The following is a 15,000-nucleotide window of genomic DNA, read 5'->3' as shown; positions in this document are numbered from 1 at the left end:
ATTTACCGCCAGGGTCTGGTGATTACTACTACCTCGTCTGCACATTTCAAAGTCAGTCATATGATGTCATAAACACACCCAGCAGGCAGACTGTCCTGTCCTCTATCTGTCTGTTTATCTGTCTGTCTGTTTGTCTGTTTGTCCGTCTGTCTTTCTACTGTCTGTTTGCTTCTTCTGCAAGCCTGCCCAATTGTCTGCCTGCCTTTGTATCCGTGTCTCTGTCTGCTCACAGCTGAATGACACCCTGGTGAGTCATGAAAAAGCCTCCCGCTTTTGGCCGTCATAAATATGTTCCCCTCTCAGACAGCCATATTAGGAGGACGAAGGGTCCTGTCTTTCATAGGAGTGGGGGATGGAGGGGGGGGGGTGGGTGTAAGGGTAAGGGTAAGAGAGAGAGAGAGAGAGAGAGAGAGAGAGAGAGAGAGAGAGAGAGAGATGGGGGAGGGAGGGCTGATATTGATCATCGTTTGCCCTTGAGGGGGTCTTCCTCTATCTGGAGAGGTTCTGTCACTTGACTGGGGGTGTCGGAGGTGTGTGTGTGTGTGTGTCCATGTGCCCTACACACTAAGCTAGTGTAATACCAGCGCCGTAGGGAGTGTCCTCAGAGAGGTACATTCGGCTGGTACAACAGCCCTGCCGTAGGAAATATTACTGTGTCTTCAACACACCACGCTAGCTACTACACTCCCAGTCAGGACAGAAGCGTTCAATATACTGTTCAGTCAGACAACACCACTTCCAGAGTCTTCAGCCCAACTGCTATTTTAAACACGGACATTCTCATAAAGGCTACTCCGACGTGGGCGTCTTCCTCTGAGCTGTCTGGCTGACCAACAGGGAGGCGGGGTGAAGGGTCGTTGCTAGGGCTGTCTTACCGTCACCGAGGGGCGAAGGGAACATGGGCATCTCGTATCCGGTGGGCGTTTGAGGGGAACTCTGGGAGCTGGTGTCCCTAGAGCTGCAGTTGGAGGCGGAGTTGACCGGAGCGGACGACACGAAGTAGATGTCCGACTGTGGGAGAGGAGGTGGGGGGTGAAGAGGGACAGATGGAGAGGGACGGAGGGATGAGAGAGGGAGAAAGGGAAGAGATAGAGAGAGAGGGAGAGAGAGAGTAGAGAGAGAGCAGAGAGTAGCTAGTTGGCAATTTCATAGACTGTATTCACATTGTGTAGGCCTACAGACGCGCAGACAGAAATCGTGCTGCGGCATGTCGGAGTGTTGTGCGAGGCTTCTCTGCGGCTTGGTCTGGGTGGGATCCCTGCTTGTGTGTGATTCATGATGACTCTATTCCTGTTGCTCTGCATGCTGCTGTTGCTGCCTGATTGCTAAGCTAATTTCCCCGTGGGCTAATAAGGACTGATTGAGGGGAGATTGCAGAGAACGCTGGGGCCTCCACACCCCAGCGCCAGGCTTGGCGATCTACACCAGGACCACACTAGAAGCTTGAGGTCTATTCTATTCCGATACACACAGAGCTACTTGATTTATTTTCTACTCTATTCTATTCTTAGCCGGAGGTAGTCTGCTAGGTAGTATACGGTAGTGCCCGTATGTCTGTCCGGTCAGGCCGTATGTACTGCGCTGTGCGGTTGTCGTGGTAACTTGTCGGTCTTCCTCACCCTGGACGCGGTCAGCTGTAGCTCCGGAACCACGGCCGTGTACACCAGGTTGCCGTTGACAACCAGCCGGATCTCGATGGAGTCCGTTGTGAAAGCCAGGATGTAGGGGAATGCACAAACTACAACAACAACATCATCTGTTACGGGTCATATTATAGTTACATGTAATGTACATAGGCCTATACTGTACATACAACATGGCTTAGGAATTATTTACTGATGATGACAATATGAAGAATCAACCGTCAGAAAGGTCCCACTTTAGATGAAGTGACGCTTATTAATGATTCACTGAGCCTTCATAAAGCCTGTAAGACTGTAAGCACTACATAAACGTGTCACAAAGGATCTATTTGTATGTCGTGGTTTATAAAAGGTTCAAATCAAATCAAATCAAACTTTATTTGTATAGCCATTTCATACACAATGCGCACAGAGAGCAATGGGGGGGGCATAGGTCCCACCCCTACATATTCCAGAGGGAAGAAAAAAAAAAACAGTTACACCCGGGGGCCAGAAAAGTGAGCTGTAAAAATTCTTCCCTGACCTCTCTCAACGAGACGATTGAGCAAGCTGAAAATGTTTGTCTATTGGCTAAGAACATATACAGAGCAGTAAACATGGGCTGATACTTCATAAGAGAGACATGACTAACAGTTGAGTGCACAAATAGTTACAGAGAAGTTGCCTACATGGTAGGCCATTATGTGTTAGCTATCCCTGTAGTCTCTAATATGATATTTAAGTGAATCATATAACAAAGCACAGTAAGCACTTAACAGGCTCATAGAGAATGCTCTGGCGAACAGAAAGCAAAGAGCCAAGGGTTCACAGCGTTATGTCACATTTGACATTGGTGGTTATGTCACAAAGCCGTGCCACATTGATGAAGTATGACTTATATTATAGATGCTCTGTGACACGTGTATGTAGTGCTTATACTGGCTTTATGAAGGCGTAACGAAGGCCTAATGAAGCCTTTATAAGCTACACATCTGAAGTGGGACTGTGGGAGACTACAGGTGCAGCTGCATCAACACTACAGCCTCCGAGCTCCTGCTACAACACCGAGCCCTCCTGGGGGAGCAGTGAAGTCATCTCAGCACACCAGGAAAATGTCTCCGCTTTTTCACACGCACGCACGCACCGACAATCATCTCCCCTCCCCGCTAACACGGTCAATGGCCGCACCACGGGCCCCACCGATCGACGCAGCCGTTACCGCGGCGCGGCCCGGTTGCCGTTGGCTACCCACCGATGGCGTTGGGCATCTGGTTCCAGCTGAAGTGGAAGTCGGAGGCGTTGGACTGGATCATGGGGGTGGAGCCGCTGAACGGACACACCTTCTTATAATAACAGCTATCTGGACGGGAGAGGAAGGCGGGTCAGGTCAGACATCTGCCTACAGCACCTGTTACAGTAATGTAATAACTGCCCAAGACATCATATCCAACGGTAAAAATGTATCAAACTGCAGCAATTCTCTGCTGACGTTTCAAGTCATTAGCAGGCATTCTATAGCCGGTGTTTTTACTACGGCTGCTCACAGTTGTAGCACAGCAGCAGTCCGGCCTCCCCATCCTCATACACGTCGATGGCTGCCACGAAGTTGGCCTGTGGAACAAACATGGACGGCGTCACTCGACGCGCCGAACACGGGACCGAGGGAACCTTTAGTGATTTCACGCCGTTATGGTGACGTCATGTGCGCGCTAATCAGCACAGGTACGGTAATTGGTGAAGTTCTATATAATTATAATATATATGTTATATATAGAATTCGTTATATGACATTTATGTGGCAGTCAGATATATTAGGTGGGTGTAATCAAAGTCAGTGCGTTGATCCTGGCGGTGCTGTTAGCTGGTCATGCTAGAAGGACCCACCCATACAAGAACTGTGAAGACAGGTTTGTTAGAACAGCTGTTCTACCAGCGGCCTGGTGAATGAGAATGTTTACCAAGTCAACCAGCCTGGTGAACTACAGGTAAATGACAGGCAGGATAGTGTGTGTGTGTGTGTGTGTGTGTGTGTGTGTGTGTGTGTAGACAGTAGTGTGTGTGTGTGTGGTGTGTGTCTGACCCGGTTGGCGTCTATGTGGTGCAGGCGGTAGGCGTCCCCAGTGCTCTCGTTGATCAGGTCAAACTGGTGTTTGTACGCCACGCAGATCATGTTGTCGTTCTCCCCTGTCGGCCCGTCGACCAGCGCCATGACAACCGGAGGGTCACACAGGCAGATCTCCTGCAGAGGGGAGGGGCCAGAGAATCAATAACACACGTATCGGACGCTGTGTGTGTGTGTGTGTGTTAGGTTCAGACTCTGTGTATACCCGTATGTACTGGAACTCCTCGACAGGCGAGTCTGTTCCCACGGCGATGGCACTGAGCCCGTCAGGGCGGGGCTGTTTCCTGGTGATGAGGAGGAGCTTGTTCCTGATGGCCGCCACGATGCGCAGCTCCGCCCCGTGGTGGGTGTTTATGGAGTAGAGATGACATCCTGGGGTGGAAGGAGCAGCAGATGGAGAGAGAGAGAGAGACAGAAATAGAGAGAGAGAAAGAAAGAGAGAGTGAGTGAGTGAGTGAGTGAGTGAGTGAGTGAGAGAGAGACAGAGTAAGAGAGAGAGAGAGAGACAGAAAGACAGAGTGAGAGAAAGAAAGAAAGAAAGAGAGAGTGAGTGAGAGAGACAGAGTAAGAGAGAGACAGAGACAGAGTGAAAGAGAGTAAGAGAGAGACACACACAGAAAGACAGAGTAAGAGAGAGAGAGACACACAGAAAGACAGAGTGAGAGAGAGAGAGTGAGAGAGAGAGAGAGAGAGACACACACAGAAAGACAGAGAGAGAGAGAGAGACACACACAGAAAGACAGAGAGAGAGAGAGAGAGAGAGAGAGACACACAGAAAGACAGAGTGAGAGAGAGAGAGACACACACAGAAAGACAGAGTGAGAGAGAGAGAGAGAGAGAGAGAGGCACACACAGAAAGAAAGAGAGAGAGAGAGAGAGAGAGAGAGACACAGAAAGACAGAGTGAGAGAGAGAGACAGAGAGAGAGAGAGAGACACACACAGAAAGACAGAGTGAGAGAGAGAGAGAGAGAGAGAGAGAGAGAGAGAGAGAGGTGCGGGCTGTCGTCCAGTACGGTGTAGTGTACAGGGTATTAACTCCAGGACAGCCTGCTTCTCGCTGGACTACCACAGATCAATGCTGTGGCTTTGGCCAGGAAACTCTCGAGGCTACGGTGTCTCAGCGAAATAGCACTGAGTCTGGGAGTGGGCTCATGTGTGTGTGTGTGTGTGTGTGTGTGTGTTACCTTTAGTCTTCTCCAGCTTGTTCTCCCGGCTGTCACACTTGCTCCTGACCAGCTGCCTCTCCTCGAGGCCTCTTTTGAGCGTGCTCAGTCTGAACACATAGAGACGGGCGTCTTTCCCTGAGAGGGAAGACACACGCGACCAATCAGCAACGACGTACTTGTATCCACATCCTGGTCTCTAATGGGCATGTTCGTCTAAAGATCTTCTTATTTATTATTATTATTATTATTATTATTATTACATGCCATTACATTACAGTCATTTGCTGTTGTTAATTATTATTAATTATTCTTCATCAGTCAGCTTGTTTCAATTAGCACCCATGGCAGCCAGTCCTGTGAAACTGTGACAAGGCTAACAGAAGGCTTTCCTGCTGTGTATGAGATTAATGTTACTCTCTCTCAATTAGAGCCCCAACATGCAAACACAAACATGCACATGCACACACACACACACCACACACACACGCACACACGCACACACGCACACACGTGTGTGTGCGTGTGTGACAATAGTTTTCTTGTCTAAAACGCTACTGATTTGAATTCAGTTTCAAACAAGCTATCTGTCTGTCAGTCTGTGTCTGTCTCATGGATGTCTTTCTGTCCATCCGTCTGTATATGTATCTGTTTTTTGGTCTAACCATTTGTTTTCCAGTCAACCGTTCTGAGTCTCTCCCTCTCCCTCTCGCTCTGTTCAGCCTCCACATTAAAAACGGTGGGAAGTTAATCTCAATAGGTCAACCTGGTCCCCCTGGACACACAAACACACGCACAACCTGCCCCCCCCCCCCCCCCCGCCTCCACCCCCCTCTCACACACACAAACCCCCACCTCCCCCACACACAAACACATACCACCCCTGCACACACACACACACACACACACACACACACACACACACACACACACACACACACACACACACACACAAACCCCACAAACACACGCACACACACTCCACAGGGGACTGGATGTGTATAGGTCAGCTTCCTGAGACCACAGAGAGGGATCAATGTGTTCACCGGAGCAGTGGAGAGGAGAGAGGCTGCCAGAGTGAACAAGAACGGGGAACAATCGTACGTCGACGGATAAACATGTAAACAAGTACAGTATGGGGATGGATGCATACTAAGGATGAAGGGATGGATGCATACTAAGCATGGAGGGATGGATGGATACTAAGCATGGAGGGATGGATGCATACTAAGGATGGAGGGATGGATGGATACTAAGGATGGAGGGATGGATGGATACTAAGGATGGAGGGATGGATGGATAAGGATGGAGGGATGGATGGATACTAAGGATGGAGGGATGGATGGATACTAAGGATGGAGGGATGGATGGATACTAAGCATGGAGGGATGGATGCATACTAAGGATGGAGGGATGGATGAATACTAAGGATGGAGGGATGGATGCATACTAAGGATGGAGGGATGGATGCATACTAAGGATGGAGGGATGGATGGATACTAAGCATGTATAGTGCGGAGGAGGGATGGGCGGAGGCACAGAGGACAGCTGTGCGGACGGACAGAGGACGGACAGACGGACGGGCGGGTAAATGGACGCCGGGACGGGAGGGGTAAAGGGGGCGGAGCTCTCCTGACCTTTGTCGGCCCTGGTGATGAGAAGGTCCTGAGGTTCTAGAACGTGCATCTGCTTCACCAGCATGGTCCTGTCAAACACCTGGGATGGAGGCAGCGCCGGGGGCTCTAGAACAACACACACACACACACACACACGCACACACACACGCACACACACACACACAAATCCTTGAACACAAACAATAATAGATGCACAAGCTTCGGGAATCTCAACGACATGAATTTCCAGGCTCTGGATCTGTGGATACAGGAAGCAGCGCCTCCTCCATGTGTGGCGACTGCCAATCACCGCAGACATGGTGACTGGCAGCCGCCAATCCCACACGGAAGCTGTCCAATCCCTGAGCTTTTGACATTGGACATTCCTGCCATCTGCAAGCCCCTTACAACTAATCTGTGGACATTACCACGCGCGTGCACACACACACACACACATTCACACACAGATTCAATCAAACACGCAGCGCGCTGTGCACACAGCAGGGCTTGGGGCCGTGTGACACAGACACAGTAGGGACAGATTCAATCAAACACACCGTGGGGCTTTCAGAGCAGCGGGGAACCGAACAATTGTCAATTTCGAGTTCCACAGTTGGATGAAGTGAGCAGCTGGCCCTCTCAGCTAGAACACCTACTCTGGGCGGAGACGCGGAGAGTTTTGGGAGTAAGAAGGCAGGCTCTTTGAAGAGGGTTTTAAAAGTGGTAAGATGAAGCATTTCTGTAAAAGCAGATATGGTGGATAAAGAGTTGAGGTCGTCAGACTCACCAGTGTTTGAGAGGACAGGATCAGGAGCTGAAACACAACAGAATCGTGTTCTAGAATCACGTTCGACACCTTGATCTAGCTCATTCCATGTTTGAATCCAAAATATTGATTCAGATTTAGTTTAAGTTACGATTGATAGACGAGATTGTGACTGAATAAAGAAAACCATCGTTCTGACGATTCTGAGGGTCTCACCATCCAACAACATGACCCCCGCGGTGTCCATAGCAACCAGTAGCGACTGACCCCAGGAGTCGGCACACACGATCTCGTAGGGGAACGTACTGCAGAAGGAGTGGGACTCCCAAGGCTGTGCGCACACACACACACACACACACACACACACACACACACACACACACACACACACACACACACACACACACACACACGCACACACACACGCACACACACACACACGCACACACACACACACACACACAGCTGTCAATATTATCGTATACCTGGACATTTCTTGCAGCTCTTAGAGAGCAGAGTTGAGGAGTTTGTTACTGGGGGGCGGGGGCTGTGTCAGATTAATAATCCCATGTAATCCCAGTCAGATTAATAATCCCATGTAATCCCAGTCAGACGTGCTCACCTCTTTCCTACACAGACCAGTGGTGACCAGACTGGTGGGAGCATCTCCTTTCACTATGGTCTTCAGCTTCAAGGCCTGGGCAACACACAAACAGACGTTGGTGTGTGTGTGTGCGCGTGCGCATGTGTATGTGTGTGTGTGCGTGTGTGTGTGTTTGGATTACCTGCCCTATCTTGACAAACTCAGCCTGCCGCGCCTCCTCCTTCTTGCGTGCGGACTTGGGCGACTCTGGGAGAACGTCGCTGAAGGAGCGCCTGTTCAGCATGTTCTGAGGAGAGAAGGGAACCTACATATGGGAGGCCAGCGCACACACACGCACACACACACACATGCAGAGAGAAACACACAGAGCAGAAAGGGGTCTCAGAGACAGACGCAGGCAGAGGGCAGATAGCAGCAGTACAGCCTGGAGAAGAGAGAGACATGTCAGAAACAACAGAGGAAGGAGGGCTGCATAAGAGACAGAGATAGAGAGACAGAGAGATATCAAACAAGAGTCATCCGGAGAGAGGGAGAGAGAAAGAAAGAAAAAGAAAGAGAGAGAGGGAGAGAGATAGGGAGGGAGAGAAGGGAAGGAAGAGAGAGAGAAAGACAGCATTGCAGTATCCAGTGTGATGCAGTATGCTGAGACAAAAGCAGACTGCAGTGGATCAGAACAGATTAGACTAGTGAAGAGCAGAGCAGAGCCAGGCTGAATAGAGCAGAGTAGAGCAGAGTAGAGCAGAGTAGAGTAGAGCAGAGTAGAGTAGAGCAGAGTAGAGTAGAGTAGAGCAGAGTAGAGTAGAGTAGAGTAGAGTAGAGCAGAGTACAGTAGAGCAGAGCAGAGCACAGTAGAGTAGAGTAGAGTAGAGTAGAGTAGAGCAGAGCAGAGTAGAGCAGAGCAGAGTAGAGTAGAGCAGAGTAGATTAGAGCAGAGTAGAGTAGAGTAGAGTAGAGTAGAGCAGAGTAGAGTAGAGTAGAGTAGAGTAGAGTAGAGTAGAGTAGAGTAGAGTAGATTAGAGCAGAGCAGAGTAGAGTAGAGTAGAGTAGAGTAGAGCAGAGTAGAGTAGAGCAGAGTAGAGCAGAGTAGAGCAGAGCCAGGCTGAATAGAGCAGAGCAGAGCAGAGCAGAGCAGAGTAGAGTAGAGCAGAGTACAGTAGAGTAGAGTAGAGTAGAGTAGAGTAGAGTAGAGCAGAGTAGAGTAGAGTAGAGCAGAGTACAGTAGAGTAGAGTAGAGTAGAGTAGAGTAGAGCAGAGTACAGTAGAGCAGAGTAGAGTAGAGTAGAGTAGAGCAGAGCAGAGTAGAGTAGAGCAGAGTACAGTAGAGTAGAGTAGAGTAGAGTAGAGTAGAGTAGAGCAGAGTACAGTAGAGCAGAGTAGAGTAGAGTAGAGTAGAGTAGAGTAGAGCAGAGTACAGTAGAGCAGAGCACAGTAGAGTAGAGTAGAGCAGAGCAGAGCAGAGTAGAGTAGAGTAGAGTAGAGTAGAGTAGAGTAGAGCAGAGTAGAGTAGAGTAGAGCAGAGCCAGGCTGAATAGAGCAGAGCAGAGTAGAGTAGAGTAGAGCAGAGCAGAGCAGAGCAGAGCAGAGTAGAGTAGAGTAGAGCAGAGTAGAGTAGAGCAGAGCAGAGCAGAGCAGAGCAGAGGAGAGGAGAGTAGAGTAGAGTAGAGCAGAGGAGAGTATAGTAGAGTAGAGCAGAGTAGAGTAGAGCAGAGTAGAGCAGAGTAGAGTAGAGCAGAGCAGAGCAGAGTAGAGCAGAGTAGAGTAAAGCAGAGTAGAGCAGAGCAGAGTAGAGCAGAGTAGAGCAGAGCAGAGCAGAGTAGAGCAGAGTAGAGCAGAGTAGAGTAGAGAACAGTAGAGTAGAGCAGAGTAGAGCAGAGTAGAGTAGAGAACAGTAGAGTAGAGTAGAGTAGAGAACAGTAGAGTAGAGTAGAGAACAGTAGAGTAGATTAGAGCAGAGTAGAGTAGAGTAGAGCAGAGTAGAACAGAGCAGAGCACAGAGCACAGTGGAGTAGAGCAGAGTAGAGTAGAGTAGAGTAGAGCAGAGCAGAGTAGAGTAGAGTAGAGTAGAGCAGAGCAGAGCAGAGCAGAGTAGAGTAGAGTAGAGTAAAGTAGAGTAGAGTAGAGTGGCTGGACAGAGGGTTTATAAGGACCAAGAGCAAGACAAGACCAGAAAAGTACACGCAAGACCTAGACCAGGGCAAACCAAACGAGATCAGTTCAGGCCAGACCCGTCCAGATTACATTTGAACTGGACTTGATCTGGGCTAGAACCGGCCTGGGTTAGGGCGGGTTAGTTTAGACCGGCGCTGGAGCTGAGGGTTAGGGTTCGGGCTAGGCCTGGGCTCGGCCTGGAGCGAGAGTAGACGGCCTTTACCTTGTGGAGGTCTGGGATGAGGTCCTGGTAGAGCGACCGGATCAGCATGTCCAGGGTCCTCTGACGCTTCTGAGAAAACGTTGGGGTCTCCAGGGTGGCTTTCTCCCCGTTAATTACTGCAGGAGAGAAGGAGGGAGGGAGAGAGAGAGAGAGGAATAGGGAGCGAGCGATGGAGGGAGAGAGAGAATGACAGAGCGAGAGACAGAAGGTGAGAGAGGGAGACGGAGTCAGGGGAAATGTCAGTTGATGTCAGCTGAACAGTGTTGATATAAACCAGTATAACTCAGTCCTCAGTGGCGCCCTTACGTTTCACTAACAAAAAGTCCCTGAATTCCTGGTGGTCTGTAAACACAGGTGAGGAGGGGAGAGGGGGTCCGAACAGAGGAACACTCTCCTCGGAGAAGATCTTCAGCCTGGGACACATACAGAGAGACGTTATACTCACGTACCAGCGAGTCACATACCGCACATGAGAAACATTACGGAGGGTAAAGATATCCTTTAACACGCCTCTCTCTCACATACGTGTAGCAGGTAACAAACACAGCATACTGTAAGTCTCTGGACATTCTCCTTTCTCACAAACGCGAATTTCGCGACCGCAGACTGCGGTTCAAAGAGGACGTCACACTCACCTGTAGCTGTCATTCTGACGGTTGTATCTGACTAACGCAAAAATATCTGCCCGGGACGTTAGGGAGCCATAAGCCATAATCAGAATCACCGTCATAATCATAATAATCATCATTGTCATCATTATTGTCATCGTAGTCATTGTCAACATAGTCGTCATCATCATCATCATCATCATCGTCCAGATGAAGGATACGTGTGAAGTGTGAGCGGATCATGGATGGTTTGAAGGATGGCGAGGCGTCATCACCCTCCTGGAACACTATGGTGACGATGTCATTCCCAATGTGTCTCTTTCTTTCCACCTGAGTGAGGAGAGGAGAGAGGAGGAGAGGAGAGAGGCAGAGAGAGGAGGGTCGGAGAGCAGGGGAGAGGGAGGGTCGGAGACAAAAGGAGGAGAGTGGAGATGGGAGGTGAGGAAACGAGAGAAGAGAGAGAGAGAGAGAGAGAGAGGGATAAGACAAGATGAAACCTGTCTGATTGCAGGTTAGACTGCTGATGAGGAGATTGTGGCCAAACACAATTAAAGCATGAGCAGAGTTACATATTGCAGATAACCTCAACGCTTCCGCTGATTATCGGAGTAATTTTCAACCGTGTGTGTGTGTGTGTGTGTGTGTGATTAGAACACTTCCATCTGGGGCTATGGGAGACGCTGCACTTCCCTTTCAGTCATCGGCCCCACCATCCTTCTCTTTCTCTTCCACCCACCCCCCCCTCCAATTTCTCATCCCCCTCTCTCATCCATCCATCCATCTCTTCCCTTCACCACCCTCCCACCCTCATCCGCCCCTCCCTCCCTCTCTTCCACCCACCCCCGCGCCCCTCGTCTAGCTGAGTACCTGGGACTGGAATGAGCAACTGATTAGCGCTGATAAGATACTGGAAGGACAAGCGATTACTAGAATTCCAATGTACCTCCACCCGTACTTGTTAAACATGGCGAATAAACCTGTTCTATTCTCTCTTCTCCTCCTCAGGCTCACTCTCTTCCAGGCAGCTGTTTTGGTGCCCCAGACGCGGTTAAGCCCAAACAGGCTACAAATCCAGTTATACTGAGCCATTAATCAGGTGGATGGATACTTTCCCATCAAGATTATTGGGCGCAGACAAACACAGACACACACGCACGCACGCACGCACACACGTCACGTAACACATGCGCGCCGCACACAAACACACTTGACTGGCGGGCTTGTGAGTGGAATGCGTTTGTATTCATTAGGAATGGTGGAGGCTCTTCAAGAAGGAATCACACACAGGCACGCACGCGCACACACACACACACACACCCGCGCACACACACACACGCACACACACACAAACGCACACGCACATTAGACATTCCTGAAAGGATTTCTACTGTAACTGTTGATTCTTCCTTTAATCTCCTCCTCTATCCCCATCTATTATGTGTGAGTGCGTGCGTGTCACACAGCAGGTCTCTCCCCGACTCGGCGGTAAGAGAGAGGCGCCTGGTATCCCTCCCCTGGCCGAGAGGGAAGGAGTGAGGACGGAGATAGAGACGGATGACTCTTCGGCATCTCAACAGCCCTGACCTTGAGCAGATAAACAGCCTGTCATGTCTCTGATGGAACACAAAGAGGACGTCTCCGTGTCTGGAGGTAAGCTATCTGATGGAGAGAGGAGAGGGAGAGAGACGTGGGATGTAAGGAGAGAGAGAGAGAGGGAGAGGGGAGGATGAGGAGGGAAGCAAGGGTGAGACGGAGAGAGGGGGGCAGGGTCATACCTGCGGGGGGGGGGGGGGGGGGGACGGAGAGAGAGAGAGAGAAGAGAAAGATGGAGAGAAGATGAAAGTAAGACAGAAGTGAGCAGTGAGCAGAGGAGGAGGAGGTTATATATAGCCTGTTGGTCTGACTCCATGGAGAGAGAGAGAGAGAGAGAGAGAGAGAGAGAGAGAGACGGGCGGCCCTCAGCGCAAAACGACAAAGCACCCCCCCCCCCCCCCCCCTTTCCACCTCTCTCTTTTTCCTCCAGCCTGATCTACACACGGATAGAGACTTATTCATCTTGGTGCTACTGGCTGTGTCTGCTGTTCACACTAATGAGGATGTACACACACACACACACGCGCACACGCACACACACACACCTGCTGCTTGTTCTCCTTAGAGTAGGGCAGCATGGTGGAGACGTGGAACATCAGCTCATGGCCCTGGTACACAGTGTAGATGGAGTTCATTCCTGTAGTGTCATCTGGAGAGAGTGAGAGAGAGAGGAAGAGAGAGAGAGAGAGAGAGAGAGAGAGGAAGAGAGAGAGAGGAAGAGAGAGAGAGAGAGAGAGAGAGGAAGAGAGAGAGAGAGAGAGAGAGAGAGAGAGGAAGAGAGAGAGAGAGAGAGAGAGAGAGAGAGGAAGATAGAGAGAGAGAGAGAGAAAGAGAGGGGATTAAGAGAGAGAGAGAGAGGAAGAGAGAGAGAGAGAGAGGGGGAGGGTTACTGTATATCAGTAAATGAGGGGGGAAAATGTAAACAATCAGTCGAAAAGTAGGAGGGATAGAGAGAGAGGACAGAGAGAGAGGAAGAGAGAGAGAGAGAGAAGAGAGAGAGAGAAGAAGAGAGAGAAGAGGGAAGTGTAGGCGTGGTCTTACTCTTGGTGTCTAATCCTCCTCTGTAGCCGGCCCAGCCCTGTAGAGATATAGTGTCTCCGAGCAGGTTTCAGGAACTTATCGAAGCTCTCACTGCCTGTCTCTGGAGGACACACACACACACACACACACACACACACACACACACACACACACACACACACAGAGGAGCGTTGGCTGGATGCAGACAGCGTTTGGAAGGAACAGATGGACAGATTGCCCAGAGAGACGTGCCTTGAATCAAAGCGGCGGGACACTCACCATTACTGAACATCTCGTCGTCTGTGAGCTGTCCGTCTCGGGCGTAGAGCACGCCAAATTTAAAATTGACAGAACCCTGCACGACCAAAGATGATTAGACGAGATGCTATCCAATATTCCTACGGCGGTCATTGCAGTGTGTTTGTGTGTGTGTGTGTGTGTGAGGAAGGGAGAGAGAGAGAGAAAGATTCTGAAACAGATACACACCTCTTGCTCTTCCAACACCAGTAAGTCCTGTATAGGAAATCATACATGTCGGTCTTAATAAACACACACACACACACACTAGGCCATGGATACTGTGTGTATGTCAGTCTCAATAAGCAGTCTTAATACACACACACAGAGAGACTGAATACTGTATGTTCTCTCACCTTTTGGATCTCTGGGTTGAGTATCTCTCTTGGGCCTTTCTCGAACCTGTCCATGTTCATAGCACTGGGGTGGGGGGTGGGGGGGGTGAGAGGGACAGGGAAGGGACGGGGGAGGGAGAGAGGGGCAGGGAGGAGGAGGAGAGAGAGAGAGAGAGAGAGAGAGAGAGAGAGAGAGAGAGGCAGGGGAGGGATTCGGAGAGAGGGTGCGAGCGAAGGAAGGAGAGGAGACATTGAATCAAAACTCCACCAGAATACGCAAGGGGATAATTTCATAAGTACATCAGCAGATCAAGGCTACAGATTATGGAGTACATGCTGTACATCCCGGCTGTCTGTATAAAGGGTACATTGATGAATGTCAACTCCAGAAGATAAGGGACAGACACTCGCTGGTCTCCCTCGGGGAGAATGGTGATCACCCTTATCTTGGAGATAAATGGTTGACATTTATCAATGTACCTACATACAGACGGACGGAAAGCAGCAGGGAAGCAGACCTCCTCACCTTAGGATGGATTTGACTGATAGTGTTTTGGTGGGGCTGTAGGGCAAGCTGATCTTCAGGGTGCCCTGAGAGAGAGAGAGAGAGAGAGAGAGAGAGAGAGAGAGAGAGGGGGAGAGAGAGAGAGAGAGAGAGAGAGAGGGAGAGAGAGAGAGGGGGAGAGAGAGAGAGGGAGAGAGAGAGAGAGAGAGGAGAGAGAGAGAGAGAGAGAGGGGGAGAGAGGGAGAGAGAGAGAGGGAGAGAGAGAGAGAGAGAGAGAGAGAGAGGGAGAGAGAGAGGGAGAGAGAGAGAGAGGGGGAGAGAGGGAGAGAGAGAGAGAGGGGGAGAGAGGGAGAGAGAGAGAGAGAGAGAGAGAAAGA

At 50.2% G+C, this 15,000-nt stretch overlaps 1 protein-coding gene across 1 annotated transcript in view; it reads right to left on the bottom strand.

Annotated features, from left to right (window-relative positions):
- The window catches only part of garnl3 (GTPase activating Rap/RanGAP domain like 3), a gene marked incomplete at both ends in the record, with an annotated part of 61,447 nt that overhangs the window by 4,066 nt on the left and 42,381 nt on the right, over positions 1–15,000 (bottom strand). Inside the window, 23 exon segments of the mRNA XM_084442560.1 lie at positions 876–1,011; positions 1,620–1,738; positions 2,875–2,982; positions 3,167–3,233; positions 3,703–3,861; positions 3,950–4,116; positions 4,930–5,046; positions 6,546–6,650; positions 7,312–7,338; positions 7,507–7,621; positions 7,913–7,987; positions 8,076–8,180; positions 10,266–10,381; positions 10,572–10,678; positions 10,901–10,946; positions 11,095–11,203; positions 13,012–13,115; positions 13,508–13,574; positions 13,576–13,607; positions 13,766–13,841; positions 13,973–13,999; positions 14,140–14,203; positions 14,645–14,709. Of these exon segments, the coding sequence (XP_084298686.1) occupies positions 876–1,011; positions 1,620–1,738; positions 2,875–2,982; positions 3,167–3,233; positions 3,703–3,861; positions 3,950–4,116; positions 4,930–5,046; positions 6,546–6,650; positions 7,312–7,338; positions 7,507–7,621; positions 7,913–7,987; positions 8,076–8,180; positions 10,266–10,381; positions 10,572–10,678; positions 10,901–10,946; positions 11,095–11,203; positions 13,012–13,115; positions 13,508–13,574; positions 13,576–13,607; positions 13,766–13,841; positions 13,973–13,999; positions 14,140–14,203; positions 14,645–14,709 (2,113 nt within the window).

The sequence above is a fragment of the Borostomias antarcticus genome (assembly GCF_949987555.1).
Source record: "Borostomias antarcticus genome assembly, chromosome: 8".
Lineage (NCBI taxonomy): Eukaryota > Metazoa > Chordata > Actinopteri > Stomiiformes > Stomiidae > Borostomias > Borostomias antarcticus.
This window is presented reverse-complemented; position numbering and strand designations above follow the sequence as displayed.